The 23323-nt window shown below is 42.8% G+C and overlaps 2 protein-coding genes across 4 annotated transcripts in view; both read right to left on the reverse strand.

Annotated features, from left to right (window-relative positions):
- The window catches only part of LOC109859330 (sestrin homolog), a 171636-nt gene extending 156485 nt beyond the window's left edge, over nucleotides 1-15151 (reverse strand). For 2 of the 3 annotated variants that reach the window (XM_020437488.1, XM_020437496.1), the window contains exon 1: nucleotides 15019-15149. The gene's annotated coding sequence lies outside the window, so the exon portion shown is untranslated. Of the gene's footprint in view, nucleotides 1-15018 lie in introns of all 3 variants that reach the window. The other variant, XM_020437504.1, reaches the window with a different exon arrangement.
- Nucleotides 15152-17079: 1928 nt separating this feature from the next.
- The window catches only part of LOC109859357 (hexokinase-1-like), a 12687-nt gene continuing 6443 nt past the window's right edge, over nucleotides 17080-23323 (reverse strand). The window contains exons 2-10 of the mRNA XM_020437538.1: nucleotides 22973-23076; nucleotides 20455-20608; nucleotides 19885-20103; nucleotides 19113-19432; nucleotides 18755-18867; nucleotides 18102-18260; nucleotides 17878-18017; nucleotides 17505-17638; nucleotides 17080-17384 (exon numbers count right to left, since the gene is read on the reverse strand). Coding sequence (XP_020293127.1) covers nucleotides 17295-17384; nucleotides 17505-17638; nucleotides 17878-18017; nucleotides 18102-18260; nucleotides 18755-18867; nucleotides 19113-19432; nucleotides 19885-20103; nucleotides 20455-20608; nucleotides 22973-23056 — 1413 coding nt within the window. The 5' untranslated portion in view covers nucleotides 23057-23076 and the 3' untranslated portion in view covers nucleotides 17080-17294. The remainder of the gene's footprint in view (nucleotides 17385-17504; nucleotides 17639-17877; nucleotides 18018-18101; nucleotides 18261-18754; nucleotides 18868-19112; nucleotides 19433-19884; nucleotides 20104-20454; nucleotides 20609-22972; nucleotides 23077-23323) is intronic.

Genomic DNA, 23323 nt, shown 5'->3' on the forward strand with positions numbered 1-23323 from the left:
TAATTAATAATCTGAGAGCGGCAGACGCGGAGATGAGATAATATTATATGCGCTGTGTTTCCCGAAAGTATCACGTGTTGATTATCGAAATTCAACACGGATCGAAACATTTCAAGCGAAATCCGAGCTCATCAACATTGTAACGTGCCGTATGATTTAATCGCACGATACGTTATTATATAATAAATTCTATCGTGACGACTACGAATAGTCCGTCCGTTTAAATCACTGACGTATATAATGGAGAAGAGAACAGAAAGAGAGAGAGAGAGAGAGAGAGAGAGAGAAAGAGAGATGCGATATGCACACGCGATAGCGCCAGCGAGAATCGAGAATTGCACGCGCATTTGGTACGATATAATACCGCATTTAATCGGGAAGAGCAAGGATAGGTAATCCTTGCATCCTAAAGGAGCGCGCGCCATGATTAATCGGCTAATTGACTTTTCATGAATTTTAATGAACACAAACCGGACGAGCGAATACGCACCGTAGTAGTAGTTTGTATTCATCTCGCGCTAATTGTTGTTTGCGGATAGTTTGCGCTCGAATGAAGAATATAACGCCGCACAAATAGCGTTTTTCCGTTATTTCTTGTCAGATTTTTCTGGACATTTTTGTAAAAAAAACAAACGCATTTCTGAAAAACTTGACAGAAAACTGAAATGAACGAGGAAATATTTTGACACTTAAAATAAAGTTGCTGATATCTATCCAGCCAAGATTAATTCGATTGAATCAAAAAAAAAAAAAAAATAATCGACTCGCGAAATTATTTATCTTCGAACGTGTTAATTAACGCGCAATAACGTGAATTGAATTTGACAATACCGATATTTGCCAATACGAACTAGCGAGACAATTTTATTCTCGGTTCGATGTTTGTGCGTTTGTGCAGTCGAGAGAAAACGTCCGCAACACCCGGTATGTGGAAAAAGAGCGCGCGACAAACAGAGGCGTGCGCTTACGTGAGTCAGCGCGTTTTAATCAAGCGTACATAATTCGCTCGTTTTCGGAAGATCGCCTCCTTCCTCGCAAAATGATGATCTCGATCGGAGCGATGTTCATCCTCGAAACGTAATCGCGACATTGATACGTGACGCCGTTTTTGTATCCCTTCCGGAGAGGATAGTATTTCCGTCTTTAAATCTTGGCGGCGCGGTAACTACCAACGGTATTTTTGGCCATTGTTGTATCGGCCTGAACGGTGAAATGAGAAGCGCGCGCGACGAAGAACACAGAATGAAAATAAAAAGAAACCTCGGCGTTAAATAGACGACAAAATCCGATGACGAAGGGAGTTAAGACCGTCGTTCGAAACGTCGACGTGCGTCAGCTATTTCAATTTCGAAGTAGCGTTCACCACGTGACGCGCTTCTCGTCGTATCAATAGAGAAGAGACCGCGGTGCGGACGGAGCAGTCGACCCGCTAAAAATATCGCCGTAAAACATGTGACGCAACGCGGTGCACGCACGCGGGCGTGCACGTGCATGTGTCAGCCAATTCTCTCTCTCTCTCTCTCTCTCTCTTTCTCTCTCTCTATCTATCTATCTCTTTCTCGACGCGGGAGAGTATAGACAAAGATTTCCCATGTAAATCATCTCTCAGAGACGAGAGATGGCCCTTCCCTTTGCTCGTGATCCGTCGAAGCACCGATTGTGTTCTCTCGCCGACGACGATGTGGGAGTATGAAAGGCGCGGCCTGTGTGTCGTTTGTGCGTGAATAGCGCGTCTCGTTGTGTAATTTCGCAGTGAACACTCGATGCGCTTCGAGGCTTCGTTCCCTCTTCGTATAAACCGAACCTTATTTTCGAACCTCTCACGCGAAATACAATTTAAAAAAGAAGTCAAAAAAAAAAATCCAGAAAAAATCGAATCTAACATCGTGAAAAATCGCGACTTTAACAAATTGACATAAAAAAAAAAATAATAATAATAATACACACGCGCTTGCGCGAAACAGTTAAATTTAATAAATCCAATTTTACGATTCTCCCGACGCTACGCACACATTACACACATATCAGAGGAACGAAATTAATTACGATCTAATTTTGTCATCTAGTCGCGTTTTCTCTCTCTCTCTCTCTCGTCGTGTGATTATTGGACTTAACGATCCGAGAGAGAGATTCTGTAGATAAAGGGCTACAGGCTGGGAGATAGTCCCGCCTGTCCCACACGAAACTGTCCCATCCGCAAACTGTTGGAGACAGCCCTTTTTCCCTCCGATCGGATCCAATCGACCGAACGTGTTCATCGGTCCTTGTAATAATCGAGTCAACGAATTTTCATACGCCCGCGGACACACAGAATGTGTGTGTTGTTTGGATAGACGCTAATTCCGTCGTTGCGCATTATTGCGACACATGAGTATATATCGGCGATCTTTTATCTCAACGAGCGCGCGCTGAGAATAAACGTCGACGTAACGAAAGTGTTACACGAAAAATAATGACCAAGTCCGCGGTCGGTGAGAAAATCCGTCCGTATAGGAAGGAGGAGCGCGCACCAAACTCGCAAATAAACTACTACTACTACTACTACTACTACTACTAATAGTACTTGCTAAATTAACAACATGGTCATGCTTTTCGCGGGCCCGCGAAGTATTCCCGGACTCCACCTAAGGTCACGTGACCGCGTGTACTTTCTAATTATATGATCTCGTCTTCATCTACTTTTCTCGTCGACCACGCCGGGAATGCGACGACGGCCAAGAGAGAATGAGTGAAAATCGGGCGTGTCCGCGCGGCCCGAGAAATCGCAAAAAAACGACTTCGCCAGGCGAAGTCTCGATCGAATCTATTGCGATTAAGATCGCAATGTGTGTAAATGAAAATCTTATTATCTTTATTGTTGTTGTTATTATTGTCTTCAAAAAAAAAACCTGCTCTCGAGATTTTTTCCTACGTTTTCAAGTGCTGTGTGCCAAGTTATCTTCTCACAAATTTTTTCTAAGACAAATTAGGGAACTCTCCGTACGTTCCGGTCGCACAGAGAAACCGAGTCGAGGATATTCTCGGGAAAGCTAGTACAAACTCTCGCGCGGGGAGATGCCGAGCAATGTTTGCAAAAAGGACGGTAGATTCTCTATGCGCTACTATAGCCACATGCAACCGCATAGAGTCGCAACAGCGGATTGGCACACTGTGCTAGTGTGTGCAACAGCCTCTTCTCGGCTTCTGTGTGTTTATGCGGTTCGCACATCCCGACGTGTTTCCTCCGAATGAAGGACCGATTTATCGACGCGATAGCGATTTGCGCGCAAATAGTTTTCGAGAAACCGGCACGGTCAAACCGATAGTTGCGAAACCAAAAAACGGCGACCAGAACGTGACGAGCGAATAAAAGTGAAATTTAATTAAAATTTGTTAACAATTTTATGCGGACGCAAATTTCAAGTTTAAAGAATTAAATTGCATTACACGCATGAAATTAGAGGAAATATATAAAAAAAAAACGAAAAAAAAAAATAGAAATCAAATTAAAAACAAAAATGTGACCGACGGCATTACCGTTCAGAAATAAAACGAGATTCGAAGCGAACTCGTTCGAAAAGCCGACGGCTTTATCTTCGCGCAGCGGCGCTACCATTTAGAGCAACGCAATTTGCATAGAGAATAAGCAATGTATATCTGTACAATCCCGAGAGCCTCCCGTGAGATAGGACGATCAAACGATTGCTCGTAAACATCGAATAGCGAATCGCACGAAAATTTTCGCACGACCCCGATGCTTTATGATCCGTCGCCGTTTTGCGCTCAGAATACAACGCCCATTTATTTTTGTTTCCTGTGAAAGAAAGAGAGAGAGAGAGAGATAGACTATTTATCCCACCGCGTGCGATAAAAAAAACATTATTTTATCCGGCACAATGGTTGTATAAACGTTATATATGTAAAATGCGCGTTTTAGTGCATTATTTTCGCCGCTGCGTTCGTGTTTCTGTAATTCTTTTTTAGGAGTATTTCGCTCTTGCGCGTAAGTCAGCGTTCCCGCTGTTTTTGTTCGCAACGAGCAACAAATTCCCGCTTGCGCGGGTCCCTTTTCCGTTTTTTTTTTTTTTGTAAAAGCCGATCACCGGTCGGTGCATCGCGAAAACTGCACGAAAACTGCACGAAGCCACCACCCTCCGTGCGCGCGCGCCGGAGATAATTAAGAAATCCGAGCGATTGTTATCGAGCGTGACGTCTGATAAATATGCAACGGGAACGCACATGTACCCCATTGTCGCGAAACGAAATGTCGTTGGGGTACTTCGGAAATTGCTTAACGCCACACACAAAGCCACCGGCGAACGGAATACACGACGAGGTTCGCGGAAAAATTTCGCAGTTCTCCGACCACGCCTGATTTTTAACCCCGTTTCCACGTGCGCCGCAGCGTTAACATCGCGCGGCAAAACGAATTAGCAAAAAAAAAAAGAAAAACCGGGAAAAGATAAAAAGAAAAAAAAAAAGAAACATCGTGCGTATTCTGCTCCAGTTACCGTCGGTTTCCGACGATGACCAAACCCCGGAAAGTTCCTCTCTCTCTCTCTCTCTCTCTCTCTCTCTTCAATTAGCTTGCGGAAATAAATAAATGTAGGAACAGCTAAATAAATTAGCAAGAAAATACAAACAGAAACGACTAAATTTACGGAAATATCGCGCGCAGTTCAGAATCGCGAGAGAGTGAGAGAGAGAGAGAGAGAGAGAGAAAGAGAGAGAGATGTAATAAGCGCAAAAAGTCAGCAGCGATAAAGATAAAATAATGTGAGCGTTAACCGGCTGCGATAACAATGAGTTACCGGTGGAATTAGCATCATTAACGTGACGCTCCAATTGTAATGCACAAAGAAACATATCAACTTATTGTGTCGCGGTGTGTGTTGTTATTATTCTCGCAATAGAGAGACTCGATGACAAAAAGAATCCTAGATAATTTCTTTCTTCGGTCGCTCGCGTGTCAAGTGAGTGTGTAAAATAAAAATCTGAAGAGACGTGTAAGATTCTCTTTAAAACCAAATTCTAATAAGATAGATACCGAAATGCGAAGAGATTATATAATTACAATCAAATTATTGTATATATATATTGTACCTCATAATATCCGGTAGCGTGAGCGATTAATATCGAAAAGAAGAAGAAGAAGAAGAAGAAGAGACGAGAAAATCGCGATGTTTAATCCAAGTATCGCGGAGCGATATTCGGCCGGACGGACTTTTAATCGCGTTTCAAGCGAGAGAATAAACGAGCAAACCCCGACACGATCTCGCACCGATGCCGACGACGGGTTACGAGCAACACACACCGTCCGTCGTCGTGACCGGCCAAGTTCAACGACCGTAAATTTTGTTTACGAAAATCCCTTCTTGCGGCGGGAGTAGAAGAAAGGCCTTGGAATATTCCGGGGAGAGAGAGAAAGAGAAAGAGAGAGAGAGAGAGAGAGAGAGAGAATGACCAGAGAGCTCTCGATCGCTCTTCGGCGATACGTTAACGCGTGAATCGACATGCTTCGTCGTCCGAAACACTAGCCACCATTGTGTCCCGTAGATCTTTCCGGACGCATTCCGCGTAATTACCGAATGGGAGTAATTGCAGTCGCATTAACTCTTCAAACAATACATCTGGCAAACGGAAATCGACAAAATCGATATTACATTGAATCTTTACACATTAATAATAATAATAATAACATTATTAGAGACGCTAGTATAGAAATTACACAATGAGAGAACATCATAAACTAAATGCTTTAAACGGCGAGGCAATAGCTCTCGCAGAGCTGTTGTTAAGCACAACAAATTATTACAAATATATATATATATATATATATATACAGTGTGTCCCACCTAACTTGAGCATCCTAAATATCTCGCTTATTTTGTATGATAGTAGGATGCTGAAAAGGGTCATTATTCAATTCGAGGAGACAAATATTGTAACACAAACAAAAAATTTTTGAATTCGCCTTGACGTTGCCTATCATATCGCGAGGATAAAAATATGTATTTTCAGATTAAAAAAAATGACAATGACCTTGAAATTCTTAAAAATATGATCTTGAGAAAAATTTCTTGTTTATTACATTATTTGTCTCCTCGAATTGAATAATGATTCTTTTTTCGGCATAAAAAATAAGCGAGATATTTTTAGGATATTCAAGTTAAATGGGACACCCCGTATATCAAAGACAATAATAACTCTGACGGAGCTATTTCAAAGCGGTGTTATATATTGTAGCGCGATTATTATTAATTAATGCTTTCTGGAAATGATATAGCCTTGAATAATCTTCCATCGACGACGGTTGAATACCGCCGCGAACGAAAGCGATATATATAGCGGGCAACGATCAGGTTGCACGAGATCGCATTATAGAGATCGTGTGTATCGCAAACAAAAGGAACAAATACCAGTAGCGTTTTAATTGCTAACGCGGAGGAAGAAACACGTACATGTAACTTCGCGCGCGCGCGCGAGTATATATGCGATAGAGTATTAGATATTACAAGTGATAACTCTATCTCTGGGTGCTATCTAACTTTTACCTCGCGCGCGCGCAAACACATACACATTCCTTCAATACACAGCTGTGGAAGTTGTGCGGCGGCGATAAGCTGCCAAGTTTTCTCATCCAAACTGTGCTCTCTCTTGTTTTTTTTTTCTTTTTTTTTTTTTTTTAATATTCACGCGAGAAGTTTCTTGACGGTAACTACACGTAACCGAGAGAAATGTGGTTGTTTCCAGTCAATTAATGTTTGACGTTTCGCGTGACGTCCACTTTGCATTTTTTTCGCGGCGAAGAAGAACGCGCCCGTTCTAACATCGCCCGTTATTTCTCGAGAAACATTAAGAAAAACAAGAGATTATTAATGTTAAATTCGATATAACGCGATTTTATTCCCCCTCGCATATCGCGAATTTTGTATCACGCGCGCGCGCGCGCGCGTGCGCCACACCACCGCGTACATAAATAATTCCGCCTTTCTAGATTTAATGCGCTAATTCGTTTGCATCAACAAGTGGAAATAGCCCGTGGGCGCGAGTGTGTAACACAGCAAAAGCGTCGCGCACAAAATGTACATGTGAGAGCGAAGATAATTCGCGAGAACATTACAAACCGAATTGTGCGATAAAAATTTATCAATATATCGCACACAGTTTGTTTGTTTAAACGAATTAGAGCGGACATTAAAGCGGATCGCGCGCGATGTAACGTCGTATCGAGAATTTATTGCAGCGGCTTCTAAGAAACGCCGCAATCTAATCACGATTGAGATCTAAAACGATTCTTCAAATTTAATTTGCTCTCTTCGATCATCTTTCGCGATTTCAAACGCGACAGAGGGATGATAGAAATCGCGCGCGTGTCTTTCTCAATCATTTCAAAATTGCATCAGAAGATGCAACGTGTTCGCGAGTGATTTTTCAGAAGGCTTCCAATTTGCCTTCCCGGTCCGAGAGAAAGAGAAAGAGAGCTAAACTAATAAACGACGGCCTCGACGCGTACTCGGCCGCGGCGATGACGTCCCTTATCGGTTATCGGCCGCCGCGAGCGGGCGAACGCACCGATATCGATTGCACTTTTCGAATCGCGCGGAACGCGCCGATTATTCAATCTCCCCGAGTGACACACGCCGTTGCGCGAGCAGCGCCTCGCTGTCTGCCGATGCCTAACCGGGAGAGCCCCCGAGTATGTGAGCTATCTCGGGAGGTCTCAGCGGTTCTCAACCGCGCCGCGACGGTTTTAACCGAGATGCAGCCGGTGCTTGCACACAAGAGCAACACGGCCGATGTGCGCGCATGGAAATCCCGCCGCTTAGCAACAACGAAGTCTCGCGGGCGCGACGCCGAGCGAACGTCGGTTGCCAACCGCGATAGATGCACATCCACACAGTGAATGACCGAGCGAGTTGAGCAATACTGTCCGAACAATCGATCCTTGTGTTGCTAAACCGAGCTGAATCAGTTATTAGTCATTCGTTACACGGAATGGAATAATACAAGTGGTCGTTTCTTTTTTTTTTTTTTTTTTTTTTCCGCGGGAGCGGCTGCGCGCTCACCTCACAATGCGAAATCGTGCGAGATCCTCAAGTTAACACAAACAAACGCGCAAATCCATTTTCTCCGAGGTTTTGTTTCGAGCGACACGGTTGTTCCAAAAATCCCGTAATTTTCTTTCACGTTTTTTAAATAGAGTTTTTTTCCTTTCAAACCTAAACTCCTCAGGTGACAGAAATAAAACGGGTCGTATGTTACGTCGCGAAGTAATTTGCGAGTAATGATACACCAATTACGTGTCTCTCTCTCTGAGAGTTAATGTTTCATTTGGAAGCGATGTATTAACTACCGTAAAGGATAAGAGAGTGTGCGACGTGTGTCGCTCTTGTTTTTTTGTTATCGTTTTATGAGAGCGTGTTAAACGTTTTTTTTTTTCTTTTTTTTTTTAGTCGTTTTGGATTGTCAACTGCGAATGTCTCTCTCGTCGACTTAAATTGAAATTAAAAGTGCGCGCTTTTTGCTCTCTTCGTCATGTATAAATTTGTATACATTATACGTGATATAATACGTGCAAATTTTTACGACAGCTTTCGAGCAAAAATTTATATACCGATTTATAAATTTATATATCGATCGCGAAGAAAGAAAACGAGCTATGACACACTTAACGCGAAGATTGAAGTGTCGGGCGTGAATCATTATTTTCGCTGGTCGTGCGTGCGCGCGCGCGATAAGAACCGAGTGGAACGATAATGAATTTTAACCAATTTGTCCCATGAACAACTATTAACCCTCAACTGAGGCGGCACTGTAATCCGCGTTACATAACCCGTAGAGCCACTGAGGAGAGGATCCCCGGGATCCAGAGAGAGAGAGAGAGAGAGAAATAGAGAGATGGAATATACTTCCATCACGTTGAAGGCCGCAAAACGTTTTAACCGAAGTAATATCTTATAATCCTCAAAGCGCATGATTTGCACGAGGATACGTGGCGCTCTCTCTCTCTCTCTCTCTCTCTCTCTCTCTCTCTCTCTCTCGCGCGCGCCCAAGCGAAATTGCACAAAATCCAAAGAAATTGGACGAGTGGACATTTTTAATTGAATTTCCTACCATTTCGCTCTTGTTCTATCTACATTTCCGAATAATCAGCTGTTTTATTTCAAACGCAGAAAGCGTGAGAGAAAGAGCGAGCGGAAAAACCGAGCAAATTACTGTAGTTTGCTTCGTTTTTTTTTTTTTTTTTTTTTTTTTTTCCAGTAATTGAGATTAATCTTTTTTTTTTTGTTTGATGACACCGCGAGAGCTCGCGAGTGTAAATTTCATTTTCGTTAAGCGACAATTTTGTACGCGAGAGTTGAATTCTTCTCTCGGGGAGTTGACTTTTACATCTCGGCGATTCCCGTATGACGTCGCTTGTAACACGGTCCCGGGATGACGGGTTTACCAAGCGACGTAACGGCAAACGGCGACGAGATTACCGGATAACGGGGATACCTTCGGAGAGGGGGTGTAGTCTGAATTATTTAATACCAACGAAGAGTAACACACCGCGTGTGTCATTTAGCGCGAGAGCGGTAATTTTGCGCGGATAATGAATAATGTATCGACGGTGCAAAAAACGGACTCGTATAAAAAAGCCGAGAAAGATGGACAAGAGAAGGGGGAATAAAAAAAAAAAAAATTACAACAGTACCGCGAACACACACGTCTCGTCCGGTTACGTCAATTAATCTTTAATTAATTTGCCGGATTTTTTCGCACACACATCTCTTCTCTGATTAATTTAAAACAAGTGTGTCTTCTCTCTCTCTCTCTCTCTCTCTCTCTCTCTCTCTCTCTCTCTCTCTTTCTCTTCTATATATGTAACATTGGATTTTATATTAAATAAAAAGCGCACTTCGCGAAGCGAGCGGCGGCGGCGGCGTTTTAATGCTAAATGCGTGGCGAGAATACCGGTCTGTGGATTTTTTCTCTCTTGCGGCCCCGAGAGATCGAGGCTCCCTTACAATCGGCGTTTTTACGAGCGAGGCGATCCACAATGTAACCGGTTGCTGTGACGATAAAACGCAGTTGAACGACGGGATCGCAACATTTTACTGCCGCCGACGGCAGCCCAATTACGATCAATTTAACTGCGCGGAGAGTTTCTTTCTTCGGGTTTGATCCGCGTCGCGCACGCGAACGCTCCGGTCGCGAGAGATACTTCAAAAACACCGGCGAAGCGAATTGGCAAAGCCGATCGATTACTTTACCTATTACTTTGGTTTAATATCGATTCCGGAATTTCCGTCTTCGGGTGTTTAACTGAGCGCGAGTTTAACGTTGGCGTGTATACACGTCGATCAAACCAGTTTCTCTCAAAGCTGTTGCGGCTCGCAAATTAAACTCACTCACTTTTCAGATAAAACAGCTGATAAATAAAATAAAATTAGTATTTATTACTTCTGCCACAATAAAAAAGAAACTAAATCCCGTCGAATATAAATTGCAGCTCGGTCGAATTTAAAAAAGCATTTCTTGCGCCAGTGTCCGATCGACGCGAACCGATCGACACAATCGCGCATTGTCCCGCGAGCACAACGAGCTCGCGTCAAATTTCGCTTACATTTTCCAGAAGTATTGCGATATTCGATAAGATTGTTTGGCTGCCGGTTGTCAATGTCCGAGCCTTTTAATTTTGTTTTTTTTATTTTTTTTTTATCACCGCGTGAGAGCAGAGATCTTGTACGAACACGTAATCGCGAGTCGTTTGTCGCGCGCGCGAGAAGATGAAATGGTTTTTTTTTTTTTTTTTGTTCGGTCCGCGCGACGACTGGTTCTCGACGCAAAAAAACGCGATTAACAAAAATGTCGCTTCTTGTTAACCGTTATTATTAGAGATACAGCGTGTAGCGCTTTCACAAATACTGGAGTGTAAATTACTTTCTTTTTGTGCGCGTACTTTTAAACCGACACACACACACACACAGAGAGAGAGAATTACGTAATTAAAATTTGTTGGCGTACAAAAATGTTGGCACAGAAAATTGTGTAATTAATTCGCTCTCTCTCATTGGTAAACAAAAACTCGAAATTCTCTTGATAAAGACTAGAGAAACAAATATATATATATATATATCGCACATTCGTTCTTTTGGCAAAGTTTCTCGCGCGTTCGCGCGAGGTCAGATGTTGGAGTCGTAATTTTTCGTCACCGCTCGAACTCGGTGCGAGTTTTCCGCGAATGCATCGCTGCCAAAAATCACAGTGTGTGCAACGTATGTGCGTCACAGAGCGCATTCAGTTCGCGTCTCCTCTTCCCCACCCCCATCCCGCTTCTTCATTCTTCCAGCGCCCCGAAATTACCTCGCGCTCTTGTCTGTCGCACTCTCGTCGCGTTACTCTCGAGACGGCGTGCGCTCGCCGCGTCACGCGGAACGTGCCGAAGAGACGCGCGATCGAAACGGTTCGGAACTGGTTCAGTGAAGTCGGCCGTTCGCGGCTGTGTAGCGCACGATGAAACAATACGAACATACTAAAAGAGGGATAGGCGAGCGAGCGAGGGAGGAGCAGAAAGAAGAGAAGGAGGAGAAGAAAGACGACACAGAGCGGCGAAGACAGAGTCGCACGGAACACGTGAAAGGCGATTTAAAGGGAAAAATGAGGTGGCTAAGAATAAAAAAAGAGACGCGCGAGAGAGCGCGAAAGAGAGACGGGGAGAGTAGGAGGAGAAGGAGGGGAAGCGGGTGGGGGAGGGAAGAGGAGGAGGAGGAAGAGGAGGGAAGGAGCATGGCGAACCGGTCGCAGCCTCCGCTCGTCAGCTGAAAGCTCAGCTGCAGCCGGGCGCGGTGACCTCGACGGTGCAGCGCGCGCGGCGGCGGCGGCGGCGGCGCTTCACGGAAAAGCGAGTCGATTCGCGAGCGATAACGGTGCCGCAGTCGTCGTCCTCGTTGCCGTTTCCTCACGCGATTCCCTCCGTCTTTCAGGACCTTCCGCGAGAGAGACGCGCGTCTCCGGATCAAAACGGCGATAAAAATTCGAACCGCGAGATATCGGCGCAAAGTTGAAATATTTTGTTTAACGCAAAAAATAAACATGTAATGTTTACCGCATTGCAAAATAAATAACAAAAACACTTGGCGATACTAATTGGCACGCAAAATTAAATAAGAAATACGATATCGCTGTGTGTGTAATTCGCACCTGTATGCGAGTTTCGCTCCGAGACGCGAAGATCCTTAGCTTGAATGATCCATGCGGCGCGGCTATGGTGTACGCCGTATAATTAAATCGTACAATAAGGGCGCGGAATTAAATTTGCGCAATGTACGGCACCGTTTCTCAACGATGTCTTCTTCTCTTTCTCTCGCTCTCTTTCGAGAGAGAGAGAGAGCCACTTCAGAATGAATGACATTACGCGAGATTACTTTAGTCCTCTCGGCGAATTATTTCGGCTTATCTTCCACGAGAGATTTGTAATGAGATATTTCAAGACACTACACCCGGCGGAATACCCGGGTTGTATGTACACGACTGACAAGGCGCGCAACGTGTGATGGATGTTTTTTTTTTTTTTTTTGTCACGGCGGGGAGAGAAGAGTACAACGTGGAAGACGTGCGCGCGGGGTGTTGTATTCCGGGAGGGCTTCTTTGCGGAAAATGCAAAATTTTCGGACTCGCCTTTGTTCGCCGACAGTTCCAAAGTTACGCAAATGGTGAATGAACGCTCCCACTTGTGCAATCATGCGCACCACGTAACGCTGATTCACGTAATTTAAACGCGATATTTAACGGAATATTCTTTTTTTTTTTTTTTTTTTTTTCTGCCGCGAGCGGGCGAAAGTTGACCCCCAAAAGAGAGGCAGAGAGTAAACAAGGTTTCCACGTCGTGCGTGTTTTCGACAGGTTGATTTTGCGTTTCGAGAGAAAGAGAGAGAGAGGGAGAGAGATGGAATAAACGTTTTACAGTAGACAGTCGAAACATTGCGTATCTACTGTAGACATTGCCTTGACTCTTATCAATTTTTGTTTTCGCTATCGGCTAAAATTGTTATTTGCAAACTTAACTTGCGGACCTGACGTTTTTCCGAAATTACATCGCGACTGGGAGAGAAATGTAATATTTTTTTTTTTTTTTTTTTTTTTTTTTTTTTTTTTTTTTTTTTTTTCATTCTAACATGACTATCGCAAATATACGAGTGAAAAGCGATTTTCTCTCTACGGGGAATAATTGAAGAGATATCGATTTCACCGCGATTATCCTCTTCCTTTGAGAAATATCAATCGGTTCTACCGTGTGCTACGTGTTGTTACCGTGTGACGTTGTTGGAGGTCAGCGCTGAGAGAGAGAAAGAGAGATAGACAGAAAGAGGGAGAGAGAGAGAGAGAGAAACAGAGAGAATCGACGCCCGCGTACGATCGTCAGCATCGCCGGGTGAGGTGAAATCGCCGGTACGCAAAGTATCACGAACAAACACGACGAGTGTGGGCGAATAGCCATTTCTGCCCTTGACAGGAGCGTAAAAAATGCACGATCAGGATGACAAGACGCGACACGCATGACCTCATGAGTTTTTATTTCGATAAAGCACCGTAAAATTGTATATTATTTATAAAAAACCCGTCGCGAAAAGAGCGACGGCGTTCAAATCAAATAATTGACTTGTGCAGAAGTGAGTTTTTTTCAAATCGTCCCGATTACGTCAAACTCGCGCAGATTCTTTTTTTTTTTATACAAGCGCATCTGGTTCGCGCACTCGTTCTAATGAATATTTACGAAATGATAATTCTCTAACAAACTAATTTGATGCCGCGAGGAAAAACGATCGGTTGCGACAATCAACGCAACGGACAATCAAATTACAAACGTCGTACGAACGCGATTACGGAATCGCGCTACAAATGCGAAATGTTGGATTACATAACTTGTTTTTTTTTTTTTTCCTCTTTCATGTTTCGTCTTTTTATAAAATCATTGGAATATCGAGGAGAAGAAAAACTCGAGGAGAGTTGTTGGGATAGGTAATGTTATCTCTCGATATAACAAAAGAAAGAAACGTTGTTTCCGTAAGTATAACCAAGGATGACAAGACACTCCGCGCGTCCGTCGCGCGGCTTTGGTATATATGTATTATATCTAACAGTAAACGCGAGCGCGTTGTCGCTTCGCGTTCGGAATTTATAAAATTGACGGAGCTGCTGAGTTTTTAACGAGCCGATTCGTTTCGGAAAGCGCGTTCGATTCTCCGCCGACCGCGGTTCAAGCGCTAACCCTTAACAGTTAACCGAACGCTGGCTCCCTTTTTCCCTCCCCCTTCCTTCCCCCTCCCCCCCCACGGTTTTCCTCTCGTGTGCTTTTTGTGTGCAGGCTGGGGCGTTTAATGTCTTCGCACGTGAAGTTGCACTTTTCGTTGTTGAGACATCATTGAGGCACATTATCGGTGCAACCTCATGTGTGAAAGCACATATAAACGCCCCCTCTCCCTCAACCCGGCTGTACCGGGGATCGCGCGTTCGCATCGTCAGCGTTGATCAGCGACGATATCTCGCGATGTTATCGTCGACTTGAATTTTCCTCTCGCGCGTATATGTGTGTGTGTGTGTGTGTAAATTACACGCGCGATCGCGTAATCGCGAAAACCGATGAATCACAACCGATCCAATTGGATCCGATCGCGGGGGCCTATTCTCATTCTCGGCAACAAAGCGCGACGATCGCGAAACGAACGAGAGCTACATCACGTCCGCGGGGAATCGACTCCGAAGGCACAGCCGCGGCGGCGAACCGGTTGGTCGGTGCATCAGCTGAGAGCCCAGCTGAATCCAGAGAGAGCGGTCGCTGTAATAACCTCAACTTGTCCTCCCTCTCTCTCTCTCTCGCACACGTCACGTACACGCGCATATACCCACACACACACACGCACACTAGCACGCCAGAAATCGCACACATACGTGTTACATATACGTACATACATTTATACAGGTACAACACTTGCGAATTTCGCAAAGGCGCCGTCGACCGGGCCGATCGACGGGTTTGAAAACGCACGTTACCTGGTTTTTGTCCGACGACGTTGCGCCGACGATGGCTGTCCGCGAAAACTCGCCGGCAGTTTCGCGAAACTTTTCGAAAGCCCACTCTCACAATGGAATCTTCCAGTAGACTGGCCGAACCGGCGACGGCGAGCGAGGCAGGCCGTTCTCCCTTGCGTGCGCACCCACCGTGCGCGGCGCGGTCGTTCGGCTTTTTCGACGGGGGGGAAGAAAAAAAAAACAACGTGCGATTCCCCGATCGTGTCCGGTGACAGACCGAACGTGTTCACGTAGACGGTGCGAACTCGTTGCGCGTCACCGCGGCGTTTTACTTGCAGTACAAACCGGGGGGCGAAAAACCACGCGAGAAACCACGGCACTCTGCGTACGGGCCACCGCTCTTGAGATGACAGTTCGAGCCTCGCGAGCTGTCACTCGGCCGGAGCGGCTCTCCGCGCGCGCCGCTGCCGCCATCTGCCGGTCTCCGGCGGGAAACCCAGCTGGATTTGAAAACGGCCGGCGACGGCAGCGGCAGTGCGCGGACCGCCTAGCAACAAGATCAATAGGCCGGACTTATCGCGTGCACATTCTCCGTGGCGCTTAGCACCCGCATTAAAAGCGCGAGGAAAGCGCGTCTTTCACTTTTCCACGCTTCCACGATTTGCAAGTAACGATTTTCCTCGTTTTTCCGACGAGTTTTTTCTCTCGTCTCGGATCTGTGGAAAAACGCAAAAGAAAAACTAACGTCCGACAGACGTGAGGTAATTATCGAAGAGATACTTCCGTCTCGCGAGGTTCGAATTTATTGATTTCGTTTCTGATTTTACATATGTGCTTTTTTTGCATTCGTTTTGAAAATATTATATCGGAAGTATATATTAGCTTCGCTGAGAATTTCGGAAATATCCGAGATTGCGAATACTTACGATGAAAAAAAAAAAAAAAACAAAAAAACAAACGTGCACCAAGACACAAGAGCTTCGCGCGATTACCAATTGGGTCGGGGATAATCGAAATGTCCAACTTTAACATTGTCGATAACATGACAAGGCGAGCCGTACATACATATATTGAAATCTATCGTTGTGCGCAAACCCCGCGATTCTCGAAGTATCGAAAGTATTGAACCGCGAACCAATCGCGTCGCAATAATTAGATCTCATTCTCATTGCTCACTTTCCGCGCACAAAATCGCAATGTATATGCATGCCGGGCCGGTTTCGCCAGCTCCGATTAACATAATCGATTCAAAACGGCGGATTGGTCAATTCGAGCGATCGACCGTCGACGCGATTGGTTCGTCGAGTCAATCGGATCGATTGCGTCAATCGGAGTTGGCGAAACTGATCCGCGCGCATTCGCGGTCAGTAAGAAAATAAGTGGCCTTTAAAGAATAAATGATTAATATAAAACGCATTCTCACCACTGTATATCAAAGTTATACATAATTTGAATTTCAAATTCGAAATGAGCGCGCACATAAAAAGAGAGAAACGCCGTTACAATAAAAATCGATGTGGTATGTTTTTTGCTAAATTTTTTATTATAACAATTTGATGTCTGTTGTACAAAAAGAAAAAAAAGAACGTTCTCAAACGTTTACGTAACATTTCAACGTCGCAAACGCACATAACGTCCTTCTTCCGTGTGTTCCACGTTGATAATAAATAATATCATTTTATTCTCCCTCTCGCGGTGATCTGTCTCTCACAATTTGTTCTCGCTCACACATCCGACATGCATATGTGTATATATATATATATGTATATGTATATATGTGTATGTATGTGTATATATGTATAATTATAAAATGGCACACCCGCACACACGCTTCTCCCACATCCGTCCGATCGATCTTCTCTCTCGCTCTCTCGACATCCCTTATCTTTTTTTTTTTTTTTTTTTTTTTTTTTTTTTTTTTTTTTTTTTTTTTTTTTTTTTTTTTTTTTTTTTATTGGCACCTCGTTTCATCGCGAGGTCAATGCGAACAACGCACTTCGCAATGTATGTATTTCGTGTGGTACTTATTATTATTAAAATTTTTATCGATATGTATGCATCAGAGAATTTTCACTGTACATATAATTTGATGAGGTGAGAAGTATTTATTCGCGATTATTCGCGAAAAAACAACTACAATAATAACGTGTGTATATTGATCTGGGATCTGCTGACGGATATAAATTTCTATGGCTAGACCGACGATTTTTCGCATTGGTGTCGTGCCACAATAACGACGACTGCGACGACTGAGAGTAGGATATATTCCAGAGATATATATATATATATATTTGCGACTATTCCAATCGCTTCTTGAGTCTTTGCGCGATTGCGGAAACGAGCGCGGCGCCCTTGCCGCTTCCGTCCTCCGCGTGGATTAATTTGAACTGCGCAATTAGAAAAAAAAAATATGCGTAATTAGACACAAATGTTGAAAAGATCATTTTACAAATTTGTTGTAAAATATACATTTGTAAAGAGCGTGAGTTTGTTTCTCACTCACGTACCTTTCGATTTGGCGAGAGAAGCGAAATATACCGCTTCATCCAGTTCTCTAACCGAGGATGATGCTTGTACAAAGACCCGTCCACGGCGACCGTAACCTGTTCCTTGTCGATACGATCCAGTAAACTCGCGACACCTTTGAGAAAAAATATCAAAAATAAGATTACATCACATTTTATCTCTTTCGGCAATATAATATTTAACCTTCTCGAGGACCGGCATGTTTTTGATCGACTTTTTTATTTTTAACAACTTTTTTGTCATGGGGTCGAGCAGCGAAAAAGATGATACCACCGTCGAGTCCCTAAAAGGGAGGGGCTTCCGGTCCTCCGAAGATTAAAGGTACGTACGTTGTAACATGCGTCATCAACTTACATATCGATACCAGAAGAGCCGCGCGGTTGGAGGCGACCTCGCACACGTATTGAACGACTCTAATGTCATCCTGATCCGGAATGATGCCAAATTTTCCAAGAACCTCCTGCGTATTACTGTCACCACCGTTCACCGAATCCCTGAAAGCACGAAACGTGTGAAGAAAAGAAAAAAATAAGTAAGTCCGAAGATCGATTTAATCAGATTTGAAACCGCGGACTTACAGTTCGATGTGCGAGACTAGATCGGTGGTAAGACTGCCAGGTGTTAGAAGGCTCTGCGGTATATTTTCTCCTACAAACAAAAGCCCCTCTTTGGTCAACCTCGCAAGTATCACGCGAACCACCTCGCCGAGATATTTGCCAGAAATGTACTTTTCAAATCTAAAGAAAGACAGAAGTCACCATGATGTAATATCTAAGGATTTTTCTTCGTACGCGTCCACAAACGTGCGCCGTAAACGAATCTTGTGCATAGAGTTTTTTTTCGCGCACGTTTTCTAAAACTTCTTCGAGTTCTATATCGCGTGTAAATAAATGAATATGAAACATTTTATTTAGCATATTCGTTGAATATAGTTTTTTTTTTTTTTAATTTTTTCAAAGAAAACAGATGTATCGCAGTTAGTATTGCGTAAAGAAAACTTTTTGACAATCAGTTTAATTGGTCGAGAGTAACATAATTTTAATTAAGTACACAATTACATTATCGCGCGGATAAAATTAACAAAAAAGTTCAACTTGTGCAAGATACGGATGTTTTTCGTGTGTGTTATCGGCGTAATAATATTTTCTCTCCCCCGTACTCTCACATATCGCACACACAACAATTACAACATAATTACAGATAATATGCGCTACGATAATTGTTCACTTACGTAAATGATTTCGCGATAAGGGAGTTGGCATCGTTTTCACGATCAAAATCCGTCTTGATAAAGTCGAGAACGCCGTTGTCTCCGAAAGCGCCCCATTCGATATCGATGATAACCTTGAGCGGTGAAAAGAAGAAAAAAAATCAGATCGATAATTTGCGGATTTTCGCACGTAGATGTGCAGGATTTCTTAAGCGAGTCGCGTTTTCTTTTCAGACAAATCTCATCCGCTATTCGGCGTCATCGAGAAATATATTTTTTTTGCCGGAGAAGTAAAGTTTATTTCGAGCTCGCAAGTCGAGATTTATCTGGCGCAAAATTATTTTTAACATTACACAAACGTATGTATCGTTAAACTCACTTGTCGCTCGCCGTGTCTTTCCGTTTCCCAGTGCTCGACGCGGTCCGCTCGTTCCAGATAGCAGGCGTTGCTGCCGGTTCCCAAGATAAGTCCGATCGCCGTGTTGTGATCCAACGTCGAGCCCTGCACAAGCGTGCCCGTGGTGTCGTTCAGAATCGCCACGACCTTTACCTTCGTGTCGCCTCGTCGGTCGAGAGCCTCTCGCAACAACCTCACGACGTCCTTGTTCATGGCGTCCGGACAGTTAAAACTCTTAGTCCATGTCACCAGAATACCGACGTCCAGGGAATGCTGGATCATTGGGAACGAGAACGTGAAACCTGTGTGAAGCACGTCGGAGAATTGAGAGTAGAAAAAAAAAAATGATACGAAGTTGTTGGGGACGAGAACGGGGACGAGATGTGAGTAAAAAAAATCGACGGATTTTTTTATTCTCCGCGGAAAATTCCGTCGAGTGTTTTTTTATCCTCGCAATTTGAAACACTCGACACCTTCGTGACTCGAACTATTATCTCTGTCCCCTTGACATTCGCGTTGAGGAGATTCTCGACGTTATGTAATTAAAATAAAGATTAATAATCGGTATCTTTCCGTCGTCCCGGGTCTCCGGGATGACGGGAGGGATGAAACGGATACACGCGTCCCGAGATTGTATTATTTATAGAAACCGTCGTGTGCAGCACCATCGGCAGTAGCTCGCGTTAATTAAAGGTTTCGCGATATCCCGATGTGCAGATATAAAGAGAAGGCAGATATAGGGAGCTCAATTTACCGAGAGGAAGCTCTATGTCCTGAAGACCCTGAGCGATGACGAAATCACTGACACAAGCGGCAAGATGATCGAACAAAGGAATTGCTGAACCGACTCTCAACTCGGATCCGATGTAGTATCGCTTTACTTCTTGCCGTATGGGAGCACCATGGGACAGTTCCAGTAGCAATACGCGAAAATTGGTGCCGCCAAGGTCGAGCGCCAAGTACAGACCCTCTTCTGCAAATGTTTCAAAACAACAAACTTTTCGATAAAAAAAAAAAAACAAACAAACAAAACAAATGAAAATAATCGTTTCGAATTTTGTTTCTTTTTAATTTAATTTCGAAATCAAGTGCTGTGAAATTCTTCCAAGTAGATAAACACAGAAAAAAAAATACGCTAGATAAATCGCTCTAATGAAATTAACCGGTTTTCTTTTCTCGATATCTCGGCGGAGATAACGTCTTTTTTTGTTTGTTTGTAAGTACTACAAAGGAATTAACTTGGGTTTCAAGCGTGCGCGCGCAATACACGCGCTTATCGTTCAAGCGAGATATTAGAAGTCGCGAGTCAAACTTAGTCAACGACCTGTTCCATCGAGCAGTTCCGGTATGTACGTGTTTTCCATCTGCAGCGAGGACGGTTGCTGATGAATGCCCTTGTTCATTTCCGAAACGAAAACGTCCTGAATCCTTCTGACGGTCGCCGCGGACAGTCGCATATTCTCCATGTGATTCTCGACCTGTGAACACAATGTTTTTTTTTTTTTTGTTTTTTTTTTTGTCTTAATAAAATCACGCGTTAAAACGTGCATATAATCTTTTAATACCATTTCCGCCATCGTCGCCGTTATATCGCGACGAAGGAAAAATATATGCGATATTCACACCTATATGTAGATCGGTGTAAACCACGCTATATTGTTTACAACGTTATGTCATCTATTACGCAGCGTGTATTTCTAACTGGATTCTAAGCCGACTAATCAGAGGAAATCTCTCGCGTCGCCGCTTTCGTGAATTTATTAAATCGCTTCTAACTAAGAAGCGCAAACACGTGCGCTCGAATGAATCTATCGCTTTTAAACATTCGCTCTCGTGACGAGATTCTCGCCTTCGCGCGAATTCACGTGCTAACGTAAACATACTTAAACTTGTCTAAATCAGCTGCTTATTATACACAAGTGATAAATACCAGTTTTTACGACAAATTTGCGTGAATTATCTCAAGTGCGAAGTCAATGAATCAATAGTTTTTTTTTTTTTTTTTTTTTAGAAAAACATTTTGTGTTTGATAAAAAGCGCCGCACGATCGTCGCGCGCTGCACATTCTGTTTTCCGAAGCAAATGAGCGCGTTAAATCATGGGAAAACGTCAATAGCTGAATATTGAATATTCGTGAACTTTGCAATTCTCTTCCGGTATAAGCGCGTGTGTGCAATTTAACTCACACACACACACACTACGTCGATAAAAAAAATTCGTGTAACACATTCGATTATTCTCGAGTGTCGTAAAATAATTATAATTTTTGCACATTTAATTTGCAATGTAATTTTCGCGAATGTTATTTATGAACACCTTCCTCCATTTTTTTTTGTAGTAAACGCGGAAAAAAATATCGAGCGGATTAATTAAAGATTAACAATGTTTTAAACGAGAGTTATTTTTCTCACTCGATAGTCGTCCCTCTCCGATGACTCCTATCATGTTATCTCTGTAGTGATAAACTGTTCACATGTCTTGTGAACTTTTATTAACGCGGGATTACCTACCCGATAACCCTGTGACTTGGGGAACGGGATAAAAATCGATGGTTTACGACACGATAACCCAACGAAATCCAACTTGATCCACTAACTTGAAATCCGTCGTTATCCATAGTGCGGATTTTTTTTCTTTTTTTTTTTTTGTTGTTAGAAACGCAACGTAAACAAGAGTACACGCGCGCGACATTGATCGATCGAGTGAGATCTGCAACACGTTATTACAGTTGCAGAGTTGGGAACATGGCAAATTTATAATATGCGCAGTTAAAGAAAATTTCGTTCTGAAAAGAAAAAGTCATTAATATAATTGTTTTTCTTTCTGTATCGCAGATATGTATATAAACTATATTTTTGTTTTACTGTCAAGTTTGAATTATTAAGAATACGCGAATCTCGGCTCATTAAAACGCTGAAAAAAAAAAAAAAAACATTCATACGACAACTTTTCATCTGTGTTGTAACGTGTGTTATCTGCGTAAATATTGTGCAAGCGAGCAGTTTTGAGAATCAGAGAGTGTCGGGGGTCTTCTTCGCATCTCAAAACAGCTACTTTCGGGGAAAACCGGTTTTGTGTACGCAATTGATTTATGTAACGCGATATCTAATCGTATGTGTATAACACGATTGATAATTATTGAAACGAGAAAATATCTGCGGATGATCCGTCTCGTGTCACTAAACTCTTAAACTTGAAGTTTCGAAAAGTTGACTCTCGTTTTGCCTTGCCACTTGTACGGGATTCGAAATTGCAAAAATAAATGAAATGCTATGTGTTTTTTGCGAATTAACAACGCACGCGTCGTGAGAAACTGTGTGTAATGAGTTTGATAATACTTAAACATTTAATAAAAAAACGAAATTTTATCAATAAGACGAGCATGACGTTAAAATAAATATATATAAATTTATCTTACTATATGTATACGCGCAATTAAATTGTGTGCAATATTTTTTTAAATTTAAGGCCATTGCATTTAGAGAATTTGCAATTTTAATTTGTAGAAACTAAATATTTTTGCGCGAAAGAATAAAAAAAAAAAAATCACCACAGAGAATTTATCTCGGAATGTTCCTCTATTTTCTAATGTTGTTTTTCGATTCGTTATATTTTCATGGCATATTTTTATGACATGCCAAACTCGATATAGATTTTGGCCTTTGAGGTCATCGTATGATTAATTTTATAAAAGACCGAGCGTTCAAGGTGGACGATTTATAAAATTTATAAACATCCAAGAGATAAGATTAATGCGACATTTATTTTGATTACATAAATGCTGCGATTTACGCAAACGGAATCCGATAGAATAGATGAAACTACTTTTCTAATATATTCACCTTTTGTCGTCTGACATCGTCGGAGAGAACCAGCGGCGACACTTGAATCGCCTCGTGGAGCGCATGGTCCGAGGGAACGACCATGTCGAAACGTTATTAAATCTCTGGAAAAAAAAAAGAACAAGGACGTTATCGTTAATCGGAAAATTTTTCCATAAGCTGATATGAGATGAAAGAAAATGAGAAGAGTCACTCTTCTTTGACATAAAATCTAGCGAGAAACTAACGTAAAATGTTAAGATAACGTTGAGAGAGAAAATTAAAAAATATTTTGTTAGTAAACGTTTATTTAATATAAATATACATATATATGTATACTATATGTATATATATATATGTGTATATACAGGT

The sequence above is a fragment of the Pseudomyrmex gracilis genome, unplaced genomic scaffold, assembly GCF_002006095.1.
Source record: "Pseudomyrmex gracilis isolate BER0280 unplaced genomic scaffold, ASM200609v1 scaffold_7, whole genome shotgun sequence".
NCBI classification, from domain to species: domain Eukaryota; kingdom Metazoa; phylum Arthropoda; class Insecta; order Hymenoptera; family Formicidae; genus Pseudomyrmex; species Pseudomyrmex gracilis.